This window comes from Salmo salar, chromosome 11 (assembly GCF_965601325.2).
Source record: "Salmo salar chromosome 11, fSalSal1, whole genome shotgun sequence".
NCBI classification, from domain to species: domain Eukaryota; kingdom Metazoa; phylum Chordata; class Actinopteri; order Salmoniformes; family Salmonidae; genus Salmo; species Salmo salar.
In genome coordinates this window covers 21,786,721-21,806,037 of record NC_138301.1, presented here as the reverse complement: position 1 = coordinate 21,806,037, position 19,317 = coordinate 21,786,721, and the positions used below count along the sequence as shown (strand labels likewise).

Genomic DNA, 19,317 nt, shown 5'->3' with positions numbered 1-19,317 from the left:
CATCACCAGAGGAACAGAGGAGCAGCAGGATAAGGGTACGGCTAAAAGCTATGAGAATTGGTCGTCTTTGACGTCCAGAATAGAGAGTAAAAGGAGCAGGTTTCTGGGGGCGATAAAATAGCTTCAAGATATAATGTACAGACAAAGGTATGGTAGGATGTGAATACAGTGGAGGTAAACCTAGGCATTGAGTGATGATGAGAGAGATATTGTCTCTAGAAACATAATTGAAACCAGAAGATGTCATAGCATGTGTAGGTGGTGGAACTGAAAGGTTGGATAAGGTATAATGAGCAGGGCTAGAGGCTCTACAGTGAAATAAGCCAATAAACACTAACCAGAACAGAAATGGACAAGCCATATTGACATTAAGGAGAGGCATGCTTAGCCGAGTGATCATAAGGGTCCCGTGAGATTCAGACAGCTAGCCGGATCATAGGTAGCAAGCTGGCAGAAGATGGAGGGAGGTCTGTATTTAGCCACCTCATGCGTTTCCGTCTGTAGATTAGTGGGGTTCTATGTGGTAGGGGGTACCAGTCCAATTGGCAAAATAGTTATAGTGGCCCAAGAAAATTGTCCGATAGACCTAATCCAATAGCAGCCGATAAGACAACTAACGATTAGCAGGCCGCAGATGGGCGTTCAGGTTACGTCGCGACGGAGGGGCCAGCTGGATAACTCCCTCGGGCAGATAACGTCAGTAGTCCAGTCGTGAAGGCCGGATGGGGCTCCGCATCGGCAGTAAAACGGGTCCGGATAGGTGATTGTAGCCCAGGAGTGGCTGATGGAACTCTTCAGCTGGCTAGCTCCGGAATAATTGATGTTAGCTCCGGGACCGACGTTAGCCAATAGTCACTCGGGTAGCAGCTAGCTAGCTGCAAGATCCAGGTGTAGATGTCCAGAGCCTGCGGTAGAAATCCGGGGATATGGAGAGAAAATAGGTCCGGTATGCTCTGGTCTGAGTCGCGCTGTACAAAACTGGCAATAGCTTTTCGAGCTAAGGGATAGCTGATGACTGCTAACCGTGGCTAGCTGAACTCCAACGTTAGCCAGTGGCTAACAGTGAACTGGCTAACCTCTGGCTAGTTTCTGTTGAGGATTTCAGATTTGAGGTAAATAAAACTTTTTTTTCTCCATAGACTTAATTATAACACACAGAAATACGAGCCTTAGGTCATTAATATGGTCGAATCTGGAAACTATCATCTCGAATACAAAATGTTTTTCCTGTCAGTGAAATACGGAACCGTTCCGTATTTTATCTAACGGGTGGCATCCCTACGTCTAAATATTCCTGTTACATTGCACAACCTTCAATGTTGTCATAATTACGTAAAATTCTGGCAAATTAGTTCGCAACGAGCCAGGCGGCCCAAACTGTTGCATATACCCTGACTTTGCGTGCAATGAACGCAAAATGACACAATTTCACCTGGTTAATATTGCCTGCTAACCTGGATTTCTTTTAGCTAAATATGCAGGTTTAAAAATATATACTTCTGTGTATTGATTTTAAGAAAGGCATTGATGTTTATGGTTAGGTATGGTCGTGCAACGATTGTGCTTTTTTCGCAAAATGCGCTTTTGTTAAATCATCCCCCGTTTGGCGAAGTCGGCTGTCTTTGTTAGGAAGAAATAGTCTTCACAGTTCGCAACGAGCCAGGCGGCCGAAACTGCTGCATATACCCTGACTCTGTTTGCAAGAGAAGTGACACATTTTCCCTAGTTAAAAGAAATTCATGTTAGCAGGCAATATTAACTAAATATGCAGGTTTAAAAATATATACACTTGTGTATTGATTTTAACATTACATTACATTTTAAGAAAGGCATTGATGTTTATGGTTGGAACAACGTGTACCTAAGCGATTATATGCAACGCAGGACAGGCTAGATAAACTAGTAATATCATCAACCATGTGTAGTTAACTAGTGATTATGATTGATTGTTTTTTTATAAGATAAGTTTAATGCTAGCTAGCAACTTACCTTGGCTTCTTACTGCATTCGCGTAACAGGCAGGCTCCTCGTGGAGTGCAATGTAAAGCAGGTGGTTAGAGCTAAGGTTGCAAGATTGAATCCCCAAGCTGACATGGTAAAAATCTGTCGTTCTGCCCCTGAACAAGGCAGTTAACCCACCGTTCCTAGGCCGTTATTGAAAATAAGAATGTGTTCTTAACTGACTTGCCTAGTTAAATAAAGGTCTAAAAAAAAAAAAAAAAAAAAAAGATATATATATATATAAAAAAAAAAATGTATAAATAAAAATCGGCATCCAAAAATACCTATTTCCGATTGTTATGAAAACTTGAAATCGGCCGTAATTAATCGGCCATTACGATTAATCGGTTGACCTCTAGTCCACATATGTATCTAGATACTTTTGTATATATAGTGTATCGACTCGTCTTGAAACGGAAAGATGCACATCCCTAATAATTATGGATATGTGATGTATTCATTGCGATGTATCTTGAACAGGTAGACAAAAAGGTATAAAAATGCAATATCCTCCTTCGCATGTTTGGGTATTATTTTCCATATTTGAATAATAGCCAATATGCTCCCCCCAAACAAGACCACATTTGGCTGGTACGGACCAGACGAAATCTGAACCAATCATATAAGTCTCAAGTTTGGACATCATAGTAGAGCACAGTAAAGTACGGTAGAGTATCGTTCAGTACATTATACTGTACTCTAGTATGCTTTAATCTCTGTACAGTGCTGTTTTGTATTGATATAGACTCGACTTTACTGTACTGCAACGTGCGGTCTAAACTTGTGAAACAGATGTCTAAAATTCATCTACTTTTCAACGTTCATGCACGTCCGGTGCTCAGTGGTTGAGGACGCTGGTTACAGTAAATGGAAACAGAGGGGGCTCATTATGTAGGTGTCAGTAAGAGCCAGGGGAGATGACATTAACTGGAGAGAAAGAGTGAAAGAGAGAGGGGTTGTCTAGACTTTTCACAATTTTGAGCTGAACATAACAGTATGCCAGTGGAAGGAAGGACAGTAGCAGGTGAGCCAACTGTGGTTTGTGACTACTATCATTTCCCATTGTAGCCAATTCAATTGCAGTCATTCTGTTATTGATTTTTCAGTCATTCTGTTACAGATTTTGTAACAGAATGACATTTTAAATATGTGTGGTTTTTTTTGTAAAAGAATGACAAGTCACTAGGCAATATTTCTTAAACTTACAGAAGGCAAATAATTTCAGCAAAATTAAATACAAAATGTTGCTATTAGTTGGCAAGGGTCTTAACTTCAACAATATTGTGTTTTAATGTTATTCTAATAGCTTTTAAGACTTATGGCAGACACCCGGGTTAGGGGAGGGTTTGGCCTGGGTAGGCCATCATTGTAAATAAGAATTTGTTCTTAACTGACTTGCCTAGTTAAATAACAGGTTAAAAAAATAAATAGAAATACATGTTGTTTTCTAAGACCCCTTTGTTTGACCTGAAATCAAAGGCATTGCTTATTACTAAATTTAGGATGGAAAATAGTTTTTAAAAAAGCTATATGCCTTAATTTAAAATATATAGACTCAACCTTCATTTGACACCACATTTGATGTGCTCCTATGAACTTCACATGTTGGTGTTCATGGGTCCTATAACATGGAAATGGCCATTACAAAATCTTCCATGGTATTTCAAAATACTACTACATTAGTTTGTCATCTCATAAAGGGAGTTAGTTCCAACACTTCCCCTGTAATAAAAAAGGAAGACGCAAAACAAATATTTCCATGTTTTAAATGCATTTGGCCTATTCCATAACAATTTCTGATGTTGACCATAAAACGTCAAGTCAATGTATTGACATTCCACGTATGGATCCATGTCATCCTGAGCCGCATTCCTTCATACTGGTTTAAGGTTAGCACTGGCTTTACAGCAGATTACTGTGCAGAAAATCAACAAATATACTGTAGCGTATTTTCCGATGATTAACATAAGCCTAGGGGGTGGCATTTTGCAATTTATGACTAGGCTAAGGTTACATGTTACCTAAGTGGTTCTATATTTTTCATATGATGCCCATTATATTATAAAATGTTATAAAAAAAAAGTGCCAGTCATGACTTTCCCAATGTTGTAATTTGACAGACAAACAGTCTGTGTGCTTCAGTTCCTGAAATGTCACTATATATAATCTAAAACTATTTACACAATATTGCAACCAAGACAAATCACAAGTCGGTTCTGAATGAATGTGCACCACATAAAGGGTGGTATAAAGTTAGACAATGAACATTTAAGTCTGATTATCTGAAACATCAGTCAACAACAGTTCAAATGCAAAAAGAAAACCACATCTATTAACATATTATGGTTCCTTATCATACTTCATAATTCATGTAGGGAGTTTCTATATGAAACCAAAGGTTAAGACAACAGGTGAAACGTGCATAAAAGTAAAATCACCATATTATTCAGTGTGCAAATTGAGCATATAATTCTGGAAGCTGACAGGAATGAGTGCAACAATCAAACTTACAGGTATGTGAAGAGATTAATGATGAATGTAGCCGAATAATATTTTGTAGGTTTGTATTGATACAACATGCAGGTCATTATTATGTATGAAGATATGCTAAGGTGCAGGGCAGACTGTGCTATTATTACCATAGCCATTTATACCGCCATGGACTTGAAATATATGTCGAGACATGCAAAAAAACAATGACTGTGGTTTTCAACCCAGTTAGCCAGTTGTGCACGCCTGCACTTTCTCCCATAAACTAACTTCGTTATAACGCGGGCAAGCGGACTACCTACATACTATTCTGTTTTCCAGAAATTACGCAAATTGGCTAGAGTGCGTGCACTAATGAGGATACGGAAACCTTGCACAAGTCCAGCCCATATATATATATACACCTCAGTGGCCCAGCTCGCTAATGTTTGTTACCAACCTCGAGGTTTCTTGCAGCACCCGGGTTGTTAATATTCACACATTTTTACCGTTTTAGTCGAGACCTGCCCACCACAGAAAAAGGCAGCGATAACTTGCTGCTAATGTCATGAAGATGTGTCCGACAATTTATAGTAAACAATATTAGCTCTTGGTAAGAGGAAAGATCCGAAAAACTGTAATAAGTGTCATATTGTCAACGCCAATCACAAAGGTTGACATGTTTACGTTTATGAAAATGGGGCGGAGGCGGCAACACACTCAGTAGCTGCAAGTTAATAATGAGCTGGCTAATTAAATATCTGGGCTAGCTAGCTAGATGTAGCCACACTAGAATGGCAAACCATATGGAGCTGGCTCAACTAATGTATGTTCACTAAGCTAGCAATCAAAGTAGCACAATGCTAGCTAATGGTCCTCTTACCAGATGGAATTCTTTATTTTGAGCTGCAACGCACTGGCCTCAGTCCCTTGCAGTCCAGGAACTAGGGATGGTAAGGTGCTTATTCCAGAGCCCAGCTTCGGGAGCTGATCATGTTGTTGTTGATCCTCAGTCATCACAATGAGATTCAGGATGGGAGGAAAGGGATCTTTAACATGCAGGCCTCAACCTGGACCTTGAGTTGAGAAAGCAGTTATTTTCCTACTGTACATTACGGACCCACCCGTTCTCTTTTGCGATATACGTGGCCTCAGTTCCAAGGTAGAAACGGTGCCGGGAATACATGGTTAGACAGTTAATTTCGAACACCATGCACAGACATATTAAAAAAAAAAAAAAAAAAAAAAATAGTACAGAGGAATCCAAAATGCAAGCTTTCACCAGGATTCCGTCGCAGCCTTTTGGGACGACCCGTGCGTTTGCAAACACTAGTGGTGGAAGTGTTTGTGATGCTAACTAGTATTCTGCCAGCAGCACGAACAGTGACGTCACTTTGTATGTTAATGAAGAAACCTTCTAAATAAAAGCCCGCATTTCAAAACTTTGCAATGTGGATAACTCATTCAAAAGATGTTTACTTTAAAAAAAATGTTTGCCTCTACTAACCAAATATGTGTAGTTTTGGAGGGGGACTGTGTCGCACGGCCTACTGCTGGCTTTTCACTCCGTCCCCTCCATAGCAATATACTGTAATATATTGTACATGGGAAACATATTGGCTTGTAGAGAGAACTTTTCTATCTGTCTCAGCTAAAGTGGGATGGGAAATACTCAGTAGTGTCTCTATTAACCAAATATGGTTAGTTTTGGAGTGGGACTGTGTTGTACATACATAGGAAGTAGGTGCTGCAGCACCCACTGAAAAATCTGAATAATATTTCATTACAATTTTAAAATCACAAAAGTAGTGCACTGGGCATTTACTAGTCCTGTATTAGCGAACAATGTAGCTTTGATTATATATTTTCCTGTCCTTGTTCTCTCTCTACAAGCGAATATATATCCCATGAACAGTCTATTACAGTATATTGCATTGGGGGAGCGGAGTGAAAAGCCTGCAGTAGGCCTTGCGACACAGTCCCCCTCCAAAACTACACCCTACTGAGTATTTCCAACCCCACTTTAGCTACATTTACATTTTAGTCATTTAGCAGACGCTCTTATCCAGAGCGACTTACAGTAGTGAATGCATACATTTCATTTCTTTTCATGCATTTTTTTTAGTTTGTTATTTTTTTGTTATTTGTTTGTACTTTTTTTTTTGTAACCTGAGACAGGTATAAAAGTTCTCTCTACAAGCCAATATGTATCCCACCATGTATTGAGTTGCAGTGAAAGGAGTGGGTGGAGTAAGGTGTCACAATTTATTTAAATATAGCCAAAAGAATAGCTTTCAACATACCAGTAAAAAAATCTATATTCACAGTTTAGCATGTCTTTGCAGGGGAACTCTTATTTTGAAGAAAATAATGCGCGATCGTTCTGCCAGCATAATATCCTACTGCTAGGAGAACGGTAATGTGATGCTGCTACTCCTGCTGCTGCTGTCAAGCATCGGCGGCGCAGGCGCAGAGTGCACGAATGAAGAATAACGTGTGTGGGGGGGTTTACACAGCGGTGGTGAGCAGCTAAGTACTGTGTGCCTAATGGCAAAATTTGGCTCAAATGCCCACAGTAAAAATGCTTTATAAAAATGTATGAATGAGCAGTACTATGGACGTGGTCTTCAATAATCCAATGAGTTTGTAAGATAACAGTTAGACATTTCTATTTCATTCAAATGAAATTATTTACAATCAATGGTAAACACATAAATATGTCAATGACATTATGCTCCATGTATAGACATGTAGCGAATATGTTAGCCATAGTAAAGGCTGTCCCCCTACACATTTGCACATTTCAGCTTTTCACATTTTATGTTTAGCAAACAACTCAAATGAATGTGTTCATTAGTCCACAATGGGCCCTAACATCATCATTTTGCTAAATGTATCAAAGTCAAGATTGTGGAAAACAGCGACTCACACAGCAGAAGTGCGTGTTCCTCCGCATTTGGTTGCACAGCGGAGAAGAACATTTAGCCACGACTTGTTGCTATGCAACAGCAACGCCAACCGCCAGATTCTGCACAACAAAATGTCTGAAAGAAGAATCCATGAGGTGAGTCAATGTATTGTTTCAAACAACTAGCTACAGTATTATACTGCTAAAAAACGTTAACAAACCCATTCACAAGTTAAATACAAGAACTAACTAGCTATTGCCACCTTTATGTGTCCTAGCTATATCGCTGTTTAAGATCTAAATTAGCTAACTGCTAGCTAGATAGTTAGCATGCTAGCTAAAACTATATTATACGCAGCCTGACTTTCAACGAAAGCGTTGTTCCTTTGAAATGTTATATGCCTGTTGACTAAAATAACCAACAACTACTATATTTGTAATTAGCTACCTAACTTACTACATGTGTTTATTTAGACCAAAAGATCCATGTCATCCAAGGCAGAAAGGTCTCAAGGAGGAAAATCTGTGAGACGTCCAGCCTCTGTCCCCTCAAAGAAACCATCCACGATAGACCTACTTGCTAAAGAGGAGGAATACAAGTAAGGTTCCTTGCCCAAACATCTGTGCCCATTGCCAAACATCTATTGAGTCAATGTAGACTGTATCATATGAGATGATGTAACCAGATGGCTATAGCAATAAAATAAATAATATTTCTCCCATTCCAGACGTATAAATGCAGAGCTGGAGGCAAAAACAGCCGAACTAGTAAGGCAAGCAGAACAGGTTATGGTAAGTGGTTTAAGATAGCTACCTGACCAATTGACACTCTTCAGAACAACATAAAACATTCATTTTTAGACATATTTGTTTTATTTAAACATTATTTTTTCTTTATTTTTTTTCAGAGTGACCAAAATGAAGTCTTGTCAAAGCCAATCTCTTTCCACCTTGATGTTGACATCGAGGAGGAGGATTTCAAGTAATAAAATATTGCATTGCTCTAAATGTATAGCATTTCAGTGTAGTAGACTGGATAAGAATATATGAGAACAGCCTATAATACAAATGTATTTGTCTTTAGGAATGTGAACATGCTGGAATCTTCAGTTATGAAGCCCACTACTAAGGTGCAGTATTCAATTCAGTTTGATAGGTAAAAATGTAACATATCAGAGATGCAAAGGTAATGCAATCAGTTAGTAAAACTGGGGAGGAATCTCAATTTCATTTACTTGATTCCTCCCGTCCTCTCCCGTCACCGCCTTTTCAAAACCCATTGGATGAGAAGGTCAGAGGGGAGGAACCTCTGACCTTCTCATCCAATGGGTCTTGAGAAGAAGGTGAGGAATCAAGGAAATGCAATTGAAATTCTCCCTAAATCATATTTCCATCGCTCAGGTAATGACAAAGAAAAGGGTCACATCAAAATCCAATTCACAAAACAGACCTCCTGGAAACCAGAGAAAAGCACAGTAAGAATGTTATGCTTATCACAAACGTTCACACAAATATCTATTGGAAACATTGGAAGATTGTAAAAGGTTATGGCTTAATGAGTGTCCAGCATTGTGGATATCAGTTTCTTATGTATATGACTTTTTCAACTTTTTGTTTGAGTTGTATTTTGTTAATTTGTTATTTTATTTCAGAACAACAAAGGCAGCTGCAGTTGAGGATGTTGCGGTTCTTGAAGATTTTGTGGATTTTTCCTTGGCTAAAACAATACGTAACATTGAGGGGAAGCTGGATGACGGAGATACTCATGACAATCTTATGGAAGACATCATGCCCAGTGTTGGGGATGAGATGGGATCAGGTGAATTCTGATTTCATTTATTACACTTTCTGTGGCTTTCTCACACATTCACAATATCACATCTGGAGCACAAGAATGGATCCTTGCAAAAAAATTAATTACAAAAAAATACGTTATTTATTAGAGTTCCAGAATATCAATTGTTTCAGCCTTCTTAGTTTGAGCTTCTCGCATATCCTTAAAATGATATCAACTCGCATATCCTAAAAATTTTGTAATTCTTTATGTAACTATAGTATAATATTTTTGTGTGTGCTGTGTTTTAGATGCTCAAATCCGTTTTCTCAAAGCAAAACTTTGTGTAATGCAAGAAGAATTTAACCGGCTATCATATGAGTGCAACAAAAAGGTAATGATAGAAATATGAGAGATGGAAATTAGGTATATTTTTGAGTAAAATGTAACATTGAAACAAGTATAAAACATTTATTTGTTCTAGGATGATGCAAACAGTAGTTTAAGCACTAACATAAAGGAGGTGGAGGAGGATCGAGCTAGACTACAGAAGACTGCAAACATTCAGCAAACCCAGATAGAGAAACACAGAGCTTTAGCGGAGGAGTCAAACAGAAAAGGTGATGGGCTCCAGCAACAAGTAACTGCTCTACAGAAGGTGGGTGTCAAGGATAAAACCGTTATTACATTGATTCTCTTTCTAGTTAGTCATTTTGGTAATATTAAACAGCACATATTGTAACCATGAAAGTCCATGAACAGTGACTGAGAGAAACCTAGACGTGTGTAGACAGCAGTTGAGATAGCTGTTAATGTCTTATTGCTGAATGGGGAGGGGGACGTTATACAGCTTAGACAAGGTTGTTAATGAAGGATGAAATCAACCCCTCAGCAGGGGAATGCCTGGCATGTCCTCATTAACATGATCAGCCTGTAAGGTGAACCTCTCCTGCAGCTGGCGATAGTGCGGCGCTCATGTGACAGATATCTTTGGAATTCAGAGAAATCCCCCAGCGAAATTGCCCTCGCCTTGACTAGGGGTGGAGTAAAACATGGTTGTATAATATTTCCCACTGGGAGGGATCACAGAGACACACACTGAGTGTACAAAACATTAGGAACACCTTCCTTATTATTGCGTTGCACCACCTTTTGCCATCAGAATCGCCTCAACTCGTCAGGGCATGGACTCTACAAGGTGTCGAAAGCATTCTACAGGGATGCTGGCCCATGTTGATTCCAATGCTTCCCACAGTTGTGTCAAGGTGGCTGGATATACATTGGCTGGTGGACCATTTCACCTGGAGTCACCTGGTATTTTTGTATTGTATTTATTATGAATACACATTAGCTGTTGCCAAGGCAGCAGCTACTATTCCTGGGGTCCAAACACACCAAAGCACCTACATTACATATAAAACAAAAGATAAAACAGTGTACTATGTTTGTACTGAATGAGCTAAAGATAAAACAGTACATCATATAACATCCCTACACCACCACATATCCACAACACAAAATGTTCAATACAACAATATCACAATGTGTGTGTATGCAAGTGTCTGTACCTTTGTGTGTCTCTTCACAGTCCCCGTTGTTCCATAAGGTGTATTTTTACATGCTTTTTAAATCTGATTCTACTGCTTGCATCAGTTACCTGATGTGGAATTGAGTTCCATGTAGTCATGGCTCTATGTAGTACTGTGCGCCTCCCAAAGTCTGTTCTGGACTTGGGGACAGTGAAGAGACCGCTGGTGGCATGGGTGTCTGAGCTGTGTGCTAGTATTTTATAAGGGACATTGAGGTTGTCATCACCTCTTACAAAAACAACTAATGATGAAGTCAATCTCTCTTCCACTTTGAGCCATGAGAGATTGACATGCATGTCATTAATGTTAGCTTTCCGTGTACTTTTAAGGACCAGCCGTGCTGCCCTGTTCTGAGCCAACTGCAATATTCCCAAGTCCCTTTTTGTGGCACCTGACCACACTACTGAACAGTAGTCTATGCGCGACAAAACTAGTGCCTGTATGACCTGCCTTGTTGATAGTGTTGTTAAGAAGGCAGAGCAACGCTTTATTATGGACAGACACCCCCCCCCCCCCATCTTAGCTACTGTTGTATCAATATGTTTTGACCATGACAGTTTACAATCCAGGGTTACTCCAAGCAGTTTAGTCACCTCAACTTGCTCAATTTCCACATTATTCATTATGGGACGTAGTTGAGGTTTAGGGTTTAGTTAATGATTTGTCCCAAATACAATGCTTTTAGTTTTGGAAATATTTAGGACAAGCTTATTCCTTGCTACCCATTCTGAAACTAACTGCAGCTCTTTAAGTGTTGCAGTCATTTCAGTCGTTGTAGTAGCTGACGTGTATAGTGTTGAGTCATCCGCATACATAGACACACTGGCCTTACTCAAAGCCAGTGGCATGTCGTTAGTAAAGATTGAAAAAAAGCAAGGGACCTGGTCAGTCTATGTCACGGAAAGAGCAGGCATTCCAAAATGTTTTGTACACTTCGTGTATGTCCACTCCCAAAGAAAAGAAGAATGAATGGTTGATGGATTCCGATTGCTTAGTCACAACAATTATCGGTTTAAATGAACTATTAGCGTTTCATTTCTGAAATATAAAGTTAATAAGTAACTGTGAGGACAGTCAGTTTTTGTAGATATCTAACCAAATATTACCATTATCATTACAGTGCTTTTGAAAATGTGTGTTGGTGCGCTATAAAAACATTACACAAAATGCTTTTACTGAATTAGCTTGTCCCCCTCTGTGTGTTTAACAAAGGAAATCGAGGGTTTGAAGAGAGCACAAAAACAGGCAGCAACCAATCACAGTGCCATAGAGGTAAGACTGAACAGAGCCTTGGAGGAAGTTGAGAGGTCCAAGACACAACTGACCAAGCTCAAGCAGATGAGCAAGGTACATTAAACCACCTATCAGTGCATTTAGTGATCACATCAATCATAATTTACACTGTAAATTGTATTGCTAGATAGTACCATGCTATTAGTATAGTTCAGAGTTTGGTATTCAAATTTGGCTTCTGTCACTTGTTGCATTACCCAGGTTAAATAGACTTGTTTTATGTCTATCCTTTCCAAAAGGACACAGCAGACCAGGAGCATAAAAAAATAGAAACATTAAAAGCTGAAAACAAGAAGCTGGAAAAGCAAAAAGCTGAACTGATAGTGGGTTTTAAAAAACAGCTCAAACTGATTGATATACTGAAAAGGCAAAAAGTAAGTCCTCATATTAAATGCAAGTAATTATTATAAGGCAGTATCATTATTGATATTTCTCCTTATCAAACTGACATATTTTTCCTCTTGCTTGAGCAGATGCATTTTGAAGCTGCCAAGATGTTGTCATTTACAGAAGAGGAATTCATGAAAGCTCTTGACTGGGGGAAATCATAAAGCAATACTGAAAAATGTATGTAATACAATCTTGCTTGCCTTGAATGTATTCTTATGGTTAGCTACAACATTAATTATGTGGCCTTTAACATTGTGTGGAAGTTATGTAGTATGTATGCATTGTTCATTTATACAGAATATATTTGTAATGAAGTTGGATTTTAAAAGTAACATTTTATTACAATAATGGGTTAAATCAATTTAAACCGGAGTTGCATCTTCACCTAATAAAGGAAATTGTGTTTTTTTAAAATTACCAAATGACTTCAACTGAAAATTGCTGCACCGCCATGATAGGATTTATGGTGTTGTGATATGCAGCTAGTGGGATACAAATTAGTCATTGCAACTTAATACATTTGAGTACACCATCGCCATAAGAAATCCACCATTTGATACACCAAAAGAAACACTAGACAGCATCTACCCAATAATGCCATCTAGTGGTGTAGTATAGAAAGTGGTTATTCATCATCTCTCCAGCCCTCTTCATCAAAGATGTCGGCCTGTCGCTTTTGGAAATTTCTTCTGAAGTCCTCATCAAAGTGTTCAAGGTCATCTTCCCAGATTATGCCCTTAACATTAGAGAATAACAGTCAGTTTCAAAAGTGTGATCTTGCTGGAGCAACATTGCATCAAATTTTTTTTTTTAAAGATTTTGGACAGCCAATGGCCAGAGTTTATAAAGAAAAACACAAAGAAAACACTTGCAGTAGAACTAAAAACTAAGACAACCTCCTCCCTTACCAGTAGTTTTGTGGCATGGAGTTTGAGAAGTCTTTACCTTTCCTCCTCAATGATCTGTCGACGCAATGTCTCCCTCTCCTGTTCCATTGCTCTTTCTTCAGCCTCAAGTTCCTTGGGAAGAGAGATCAAACTTACATTCAACAAATGTTCCTTAAGGTACCTACAGACTACCTCTGAGGCAGACAAAACAGTGTTAAACAGAAAAGCTTCAGTTACAATAACACCACTTTGATGTTGATAAAGAGTGCACAAGGGTGTTCATGATAAGAGCAATATACTGTACCTTGTCAGCCAGGTACTGCTGTCTCCTGTCCTCCAGCAGTTTCTCCACAGCCCTCTTGTGCTCAAGCTGCTTCATGCGATGTTTCTGGGCATTCATCTGCTCTATGCGGTCGTCCTCAGCCATCATCATCTGCCTGAAGGCCTCCTTCACCTTCTCAGCCTGCCTCCGCATTTCCTTGAAGGCTATTTTCTCTTGGCAGGTCTGCTGCAACTCCAGCCTCTGTCTGATTCTCTTCTCCATATCTTCCTGTTAACCCGTTTAAAAAGGGTTGAATCCTCTAAAGGCGGTTTGAAAATTTTGGAAATTATAAAATGTGAATATGCTTGCTTACGATTTGTTTATGCCTTGCAGCCTCGACTTGCTCCTCCTGACAAAGCTCTTCATGAACACGCTCCATCTCGTCACGCTGCTGCCTCTCCATTTCAATCTTCTCAGTGAGCTAGAAGACATTCCTCAACAGCCATCAATATTGTTGTAATAATTTCTCACTTTGTACACAAAAAAAGACTAGAATATATTCTTAAATATGAACATAGCCAAGTGTTTTGCAAATTAAGTGACTTTTCTCCCTCTTACCATCTGGTGAAGGTGTTCTTTTGCCTGCTCTCGTTCTCTGACTTTCTCCATTCTGCTCTTCTCCTTAGCTGCTGGTAACTGGCAAATTCCAGGATGCATCTGTTCTCAGCCTACATCTTCTCCTGCTCCATCAGTCTCCACTCAGTCTGCTGGCTCTTGAACTCCTATGTACCTTTGAGTGGCTGTTATCTTCTCCAGTCTTAACTGCCTCTCCCTGCAAATAAGGTAATTTGATTTCATTATATACTGATCACTTGATCAAGCAGGAAACTTAGACAACTTGTGAAAACAGACTGCCACTGTCCACTCACATTTGATCCTCAGAACTTCCTGATGATTTCGTCAACCATGAGTTTCTCCTTGAGGAACTCCTCATAAGCCTCCTGTCTCTTGTGCTCGTTCTCCTTCAGCTGCTGCTCCAGCTGGTACTGCACCACCTCCTCGTAGCGCTTATGGTCTTGCTTCTCCTGCTCCACAGAGGCCTGCTCATGCTCGCTCTTCATCTTACGAGCAATATCAGCCTCCAGACGCTAATGTCAGAGAAAAATATGTATTCACAAAAAGCACAACCAACAAGTGTTTTGGTTCAAGTCTCAGATGTCCCTTCTACCCCAGGAAAGGACATTTATGAATTTACCACTGTCTCATATCTGACTCCTTTTCAGCAATCTGTGCGGCCCTCTCCTGGTTTAGGTATGCAGACTTGAGCTTCCTCTCCAACTCATGGAGTTCAACACTAAAATTACAAAGGAAACATTAACAGCAACATAAAACATCTATCCTGCAAAAACTATGGACAGATTATTGTTGATACACTAACCCTTGGATTTTTATTAAAGTCTGAAAGGCACTTTCCCATCGGGCAAGTCAGGAGTATTTTTTGGTTGACCGAAGATTATGATCACTTGCCCGAAAATGTAAATTAGCTATTTACACGCTGCAGTTCCATATATTCCCTGCCTTTCATCTACACATAGGGGAGGAATCAGAAAGATCAGTACTGGAATTTGTTGTAATTTGTTGTATCAGTAAAAAAATTAAATATTATCTCAGAGCAGGCTCAACTTGCCCAACTGACATAAATTGACTGGCTTTCAGTTTTAGGCTACTAGAATTTGTTGCAGTTCAGTTATTTTCACTTCTTATTTTTAAATGACCTGCCCAATGGGGCAACCTCAGAGCAGGTGTGACTGCTCAGTTCACTTGACCCAGGCAATAGGAGGGCAACCCTTAATGTCAACCCCCTCATGTTGGGACTTACCTGTTCTCTTTTATATATTGCCTCATTTTTTCATCTCTAAGCTTTACATAGCTGATGCGGGTTAGTTCTTGTGCCATTCTCTCTTGTTCCAGTTGCTTTTCCTTGTATATTCTCTCCTCCACTGCCTGTAAGAGTCAGATGAAGCAAGCAATTACTTTTAGGACCTGTTTTCCTGACACAGATGAGCCTAGTTGTCCTTTAAGCAGGTGCTTTTCATGAATGCTGTGTGAAGGTGATACCTTGCATGCATACCTTATGAGAGCATCCTCAATTTGGCTTTCGTGCAGCTCGTCTTGCACCTTGCGTAGGTATCGCTTATTTTCAAGTCTCTCCTCACTCATTAGATTGGTTTGCATTTGTCTGTCCTTAGTGATGCGTTTTGTCTGGTCTTCTCGTTGCACCTTCTGTCGTCAATTCCAAGATCACCCTCTGCTGCTGACTGTGCGTCATGTTGAGCCGCTGGCTCATTGAAGCCTTGAGGAAAGACCGCATTAGTTAATTTTGGTCAATGTATCAAGCAAATACATACTGGCTACTACCAGTGGGAATAATAAAATGTAAATAAACTTTGGAGTACCACTCTGGCTTACTTAGCACTAACAGCTAGGTCAGGGGTTTTGAAAGTGGGGTCATTTTAATGAATATTACTAGCACCAACAGAATCAACCAATTTTAGACAAGGGATCTGTGTAAGTTGCAGGTGCAATACAATATAATGTAATATCTTGAATCGCTATTGATGTTCTTAATCCTCTACGGGATCGTTGTCCCTATACTGGGACGGTTGAGCTAACGTGCGCTAATGTGATTAGCATGACGTAAGTTACAGACAACTTTCCAGGACATAAACATGTCTTATATGGGCAGAAAGCTTAAATTCTTGTTAATCTAACTGCATTGTCCAATTTACAGTGAACAAATACCATGCTATTTGAGGAGTGCACAACAACTTATCATGGCAAATGGTTTGATACATTCACATCTGAAAGGTAAATAATGTACTTGCATTCAATCTTGCTCTGATTTGTCATCCTGAGGGTCTCAGAGATAAAATGTAGCATGGTTTTGTTTAATAAAATCCATTTTTATATTCAAATGTAGGAACTGGGTTCTACAGTTTGAAGTTTGAACCCCTGCTGTCTCTGGCTCTACACCCACACCGCCCGGCCATCTAGATGTGTGAAAGTTAGTGTATAAGCTAATGATCCATCATGTATGACATTTCTGGGAGTGTAAACTTAAATTTTGTATTACCATATTTTTGTATGTTCTCTATAGTTATGTACTTGAAATGTATCAATTGACCAATTCGGCACATTTGGGCAGACTTGAAACAAAATACTGTGCAGTATCGCAATGCTCCACTGGATCAATCTGAAACTTTGCACACACACACACTGCTGCCATCTGGTGGCCAAAATCAAAATTCCATCAGCGTATGTTTTTATTTTGGTATTATCTTTTACCAGATCGAATGTGTTGTATTCTCCTACATTAATTTCAGATTTCCACAAACTTCAAAGTGTTAACTTTTGAAATGGTATCAATAATATGCATATCCTTGCTTCAGGTCCTGAGCTACAGGCAGTTAGATTTGGGTATGTCATTTTTGGCAAAAATTGAAAAAAGGGTCAGATCCTTAAGAGTTTCCAGATGCACATGTGCCTGGGAGGCACAGGGATATAGTATCCACAGTGCTCCATCAATGATACATTTGTTCAACTGGATTCTTCTTGCATTCCTCAAATGTTGTTTTGAACATAATGCATTGTAATTTAAGCTTTACAACTGAAATATTCTCTCTGCCTCAAGGCAAAATGTGTAGAATTGCAGGAAATTTACTTTAAAATGGCAACATTTTATCTGATGCCAAAAGAGCCTTAAATGTTATTTCCCAGTGACCGAGACTTGTGCGCTGCAGTTATAGTAAAACTGCTTGTATCCTGTTTTTAAAAAAAATATCGCACTGTAAAGTAGGAGTTGTGTTCTGATATTCTGAGGGGGCTATCACAAAAATGGTCCCCGACGCAAACAAGTTTGAAGTTTGGGAACCTCAGAGCTAGCTAGGTAAATTAACTAGTTATCTAACGTCGTTAACCATCGAATAGCTAGATAATTTTCATGGAAAACATAATCGACAACCAAGTAATTTACCATCATTGCGTGGAGCTGTTGCAAGCCTCTCGTTGATTTGTATGTTTCACCAGGCAAAAATGTAATAATCTTCATCTGCCACTTTGCTCCATTTGTTTTGCTTCCAGTCGTCTTGGTAACATCGTGCCTTTTGTGCCTAACAATAAACTCGAATGTAATTGGTTAAAGTCTGCTTCGTCCTCCTGTCTTCCCTAAGGTACAGGTGCTGCGAAGAATCAGTTAAGTTATTGACACAATAGTTAATCAAACATCAGACAACATATCACCTACCCATCCACACACAGGTCCCAATTCTCTACCATGCTATGACACCCCCTCCAAACTATCTAAATACAATATAGTTTGTACAATGGATATCTATGTATTTTGTAGTTAAATTTTTTTTTAAGGACAATAATAGGACTACCCCGGTCTAGTTAACTGAATACAGTTCTAAAATAATTTGTCCAATTGGCAGGTCCTTAAGGGTGGGCCTGATATTACTTAATTTCAGATTACTGGTATATAAAAAAGTTATAATTTGATCGATGTTGGGGACAGAAGTATTGTCAGTAAAGCTGTCTGAAAGTATTATATTACAATGCCTTAAAGTATTCACACTCCTTGAATTACTCAATTTAGTTGTACAGCCTAAATTTAAAATAGATTACATTTCGATTTTTTTGTCACTGGCCTACACACATATAAAAGTTACATTTAAATTAATAAAAAATTAAAAGCTGAAATGTCTTGAGTCAATAAGTACTCAATCCCTTTGTTATGGCAAGACGAAATAAGTTCAGGCGTAAAAATATGCTTAACAAGTCAAATTGCATGGACTCACTCTGTTTGCCATAAATGTTTAAACATGATTTTTTAAATCACTACCTTATCGCTGTACCCCACACACATCCAATTATCAGCAAGGCCCCTGAGAAAACTAAGGATGGATCAGCAACATTGTAGTTACTCCACAATACTAACCTAATTGACAGTGTGAAAAGAAACATGCATCCTGTTTGCAACAAGGCACTAAAGTAATACAACAAAAAATGTGGTAAAGCAATTAACTTTCCTTCTCAATGCAAAGTGTTATGTTACGGGCAAATTCAATACAACACTTTACTGAGTACCACTCTCCATATTTTCAAGAACAGCGGTGGCTGTATCATGATATGGGTATGCTTGTAATCGTTAAGGACTGGGGAGTTTTTCAGGATAAAAAAAGAAATGGAATGGAGCTTAAGCACGGACAAAATCATAGAGGAAAACCTGCTTCAGTCTGCTTTCCACCAGACACTGGAAGATTAATTCACCTTTCAGCAGGACAATAATATTAAACACATAGCCAGATTTACACTGGAGTGAATGTTCCTGAGTGGCCGAGTAAACAGTTTTGACGTAAATCTATGGTAAGACCTGAAATTGGTTGTCTGGCAATGATCAACAACCAATTTGACAGAGCTTGAAGAATTTAGAAAATAAATGGGCAAATGTTGCACAATCCAGGTGAGGAAAGGTCTTAGAGACTTACCCAGAAAGACAGCTGTAATCACTGCCAAATGTGCTTCTGCAAAGTATTGACTCAGGGGTGTGAATTAGATATCTGTATTTCATTTAATAGATTTACAAAAAAATCTAAAAATGTTTTCAGTGTCATTATGGGGTATTGTGTGTAGATGGGTGAGAATATTCTTTTTAATCAATTTTGAATTCAGGCTGTAAAATAAAA

General features: G+C 39.0%; 3 protein-coding genes across 10 annotated transcripts in view; 1 reads left to right on the top strand and 2 right to left on the bottom strand.

The window, feature by feature from the left end:
• Positions 1-5,812, bottom strand: part of LOC106562212 (DNA-binding protein RFX7) — a 42,492-nt gene extending 36,680 nt beyond the window's left edge. For both annotated transcript variants that reach the window (XM_014126924.3, XM_014126926.3), the window contains exon 1: positions 5,354-5,812. In XM_014126924.3, coding sequence (XP_013982399.3) covers positions 5,354-5,487 — 134 coding nt within the window. In that variant the 5' untranslated portion in view covers positions 5,488-5,812. The remainder of the gene's footprint in view (positions 1-5,353) is intronic.
• Positions 5,813-7,366: 1,554 nt separating this feature from the next.
• Positions 7,367-17,778, top strand: LOC106562214 (testis-expressed protein 9). Of its 7 annotated transcripts, XR_006757520.2 has the most exons (14): positions 7,369-7,534; positions 7,853-7,977; positions 8,107-8,170; positions 8,287-8,360; positions 8,463-8,508; positions 8,780-8,853; positions 9,031-9,197; positions 9,464-9,546; positions 9,637-9,810; positions 11,954-12,088; positions 12,274-12,408; positions 12,508-12,601; positions 13,967-14,049; positions 14,260-17,778. XR_006757520.2 is itself a non-coding variant. In XM_014126935.3 (13 exons), the coding sequence occupies exons 1-12, from the start codon at positions 7,511-7,513 to the stop codon at positions 12,583-12,585; spliced, it is 1,179 nt and encodes a 392-aa protein (XP_013982410.2). In that variant the 5' UTR covers positions 7,369-7,510; the 3' UTR covers positions 12,586-12,601; positions 13,967-17,778. The 7 variants fall into 7 exon arrangements, 3 of the variants coding, with proteins under 3 accessions (XP_045545128.2, XP_013982410.2, XP_045545127.2); XR_006757519.2 differs by having other exon boundaries at positions 12,508-14,049; XR_006757517.2 differs by having other exon boundaries at positions 12,508-14,416; positions 14,602-17,778.
• Positions 13,050-15,944, bottom strand: LOC106562254 (meiosis-specific nuclear structural protein 1). Its single transcript, XM_014127019.3, is given in 14 exon segments — positions 13,050-13,160; positions 13,318-13,443; positions 13,616-13,861; positions 13,947-14,054; positions 14,192-14,259; positions 14,262-14,356; positions 14,358-14,405; positions 14,503-14,514; positions 14,516-14,721; positions 14,829-14,845; positions 14,848-14,927; positions 15,453-15,577; positions 15,692-15,863; positions 15,865-15,944. Coding segments are annotated over 14 exon segments (1,494 nt in total).
• Positions 17,779-19,317: the final 1,539 nt, after the last annotated feature.

Excerpts from the sequence above, each read along its gene's own strand:
- LOC106562214 (XM_014126935.3), top strand. The coding sequence starts at position 7,511 with ATGTCTGAAAGAAGAATCCATGAG. Across the intron at positions 8,509-8,779 it reads TTATGAAGCCCACTACTAAG|GTAATGACAAAGAAAAGGGT; the intron begins GTGCAGTATTCA and ends TCCATCGCTCAG. Across the intron at positions 8,854-9,030 it reads GGAAACCAGAGAAAAGCACA|AACAACAAAGGCAGCTGCAG; the intron begins GTAAGAATGTTA and ends ATTTTATTTCAG.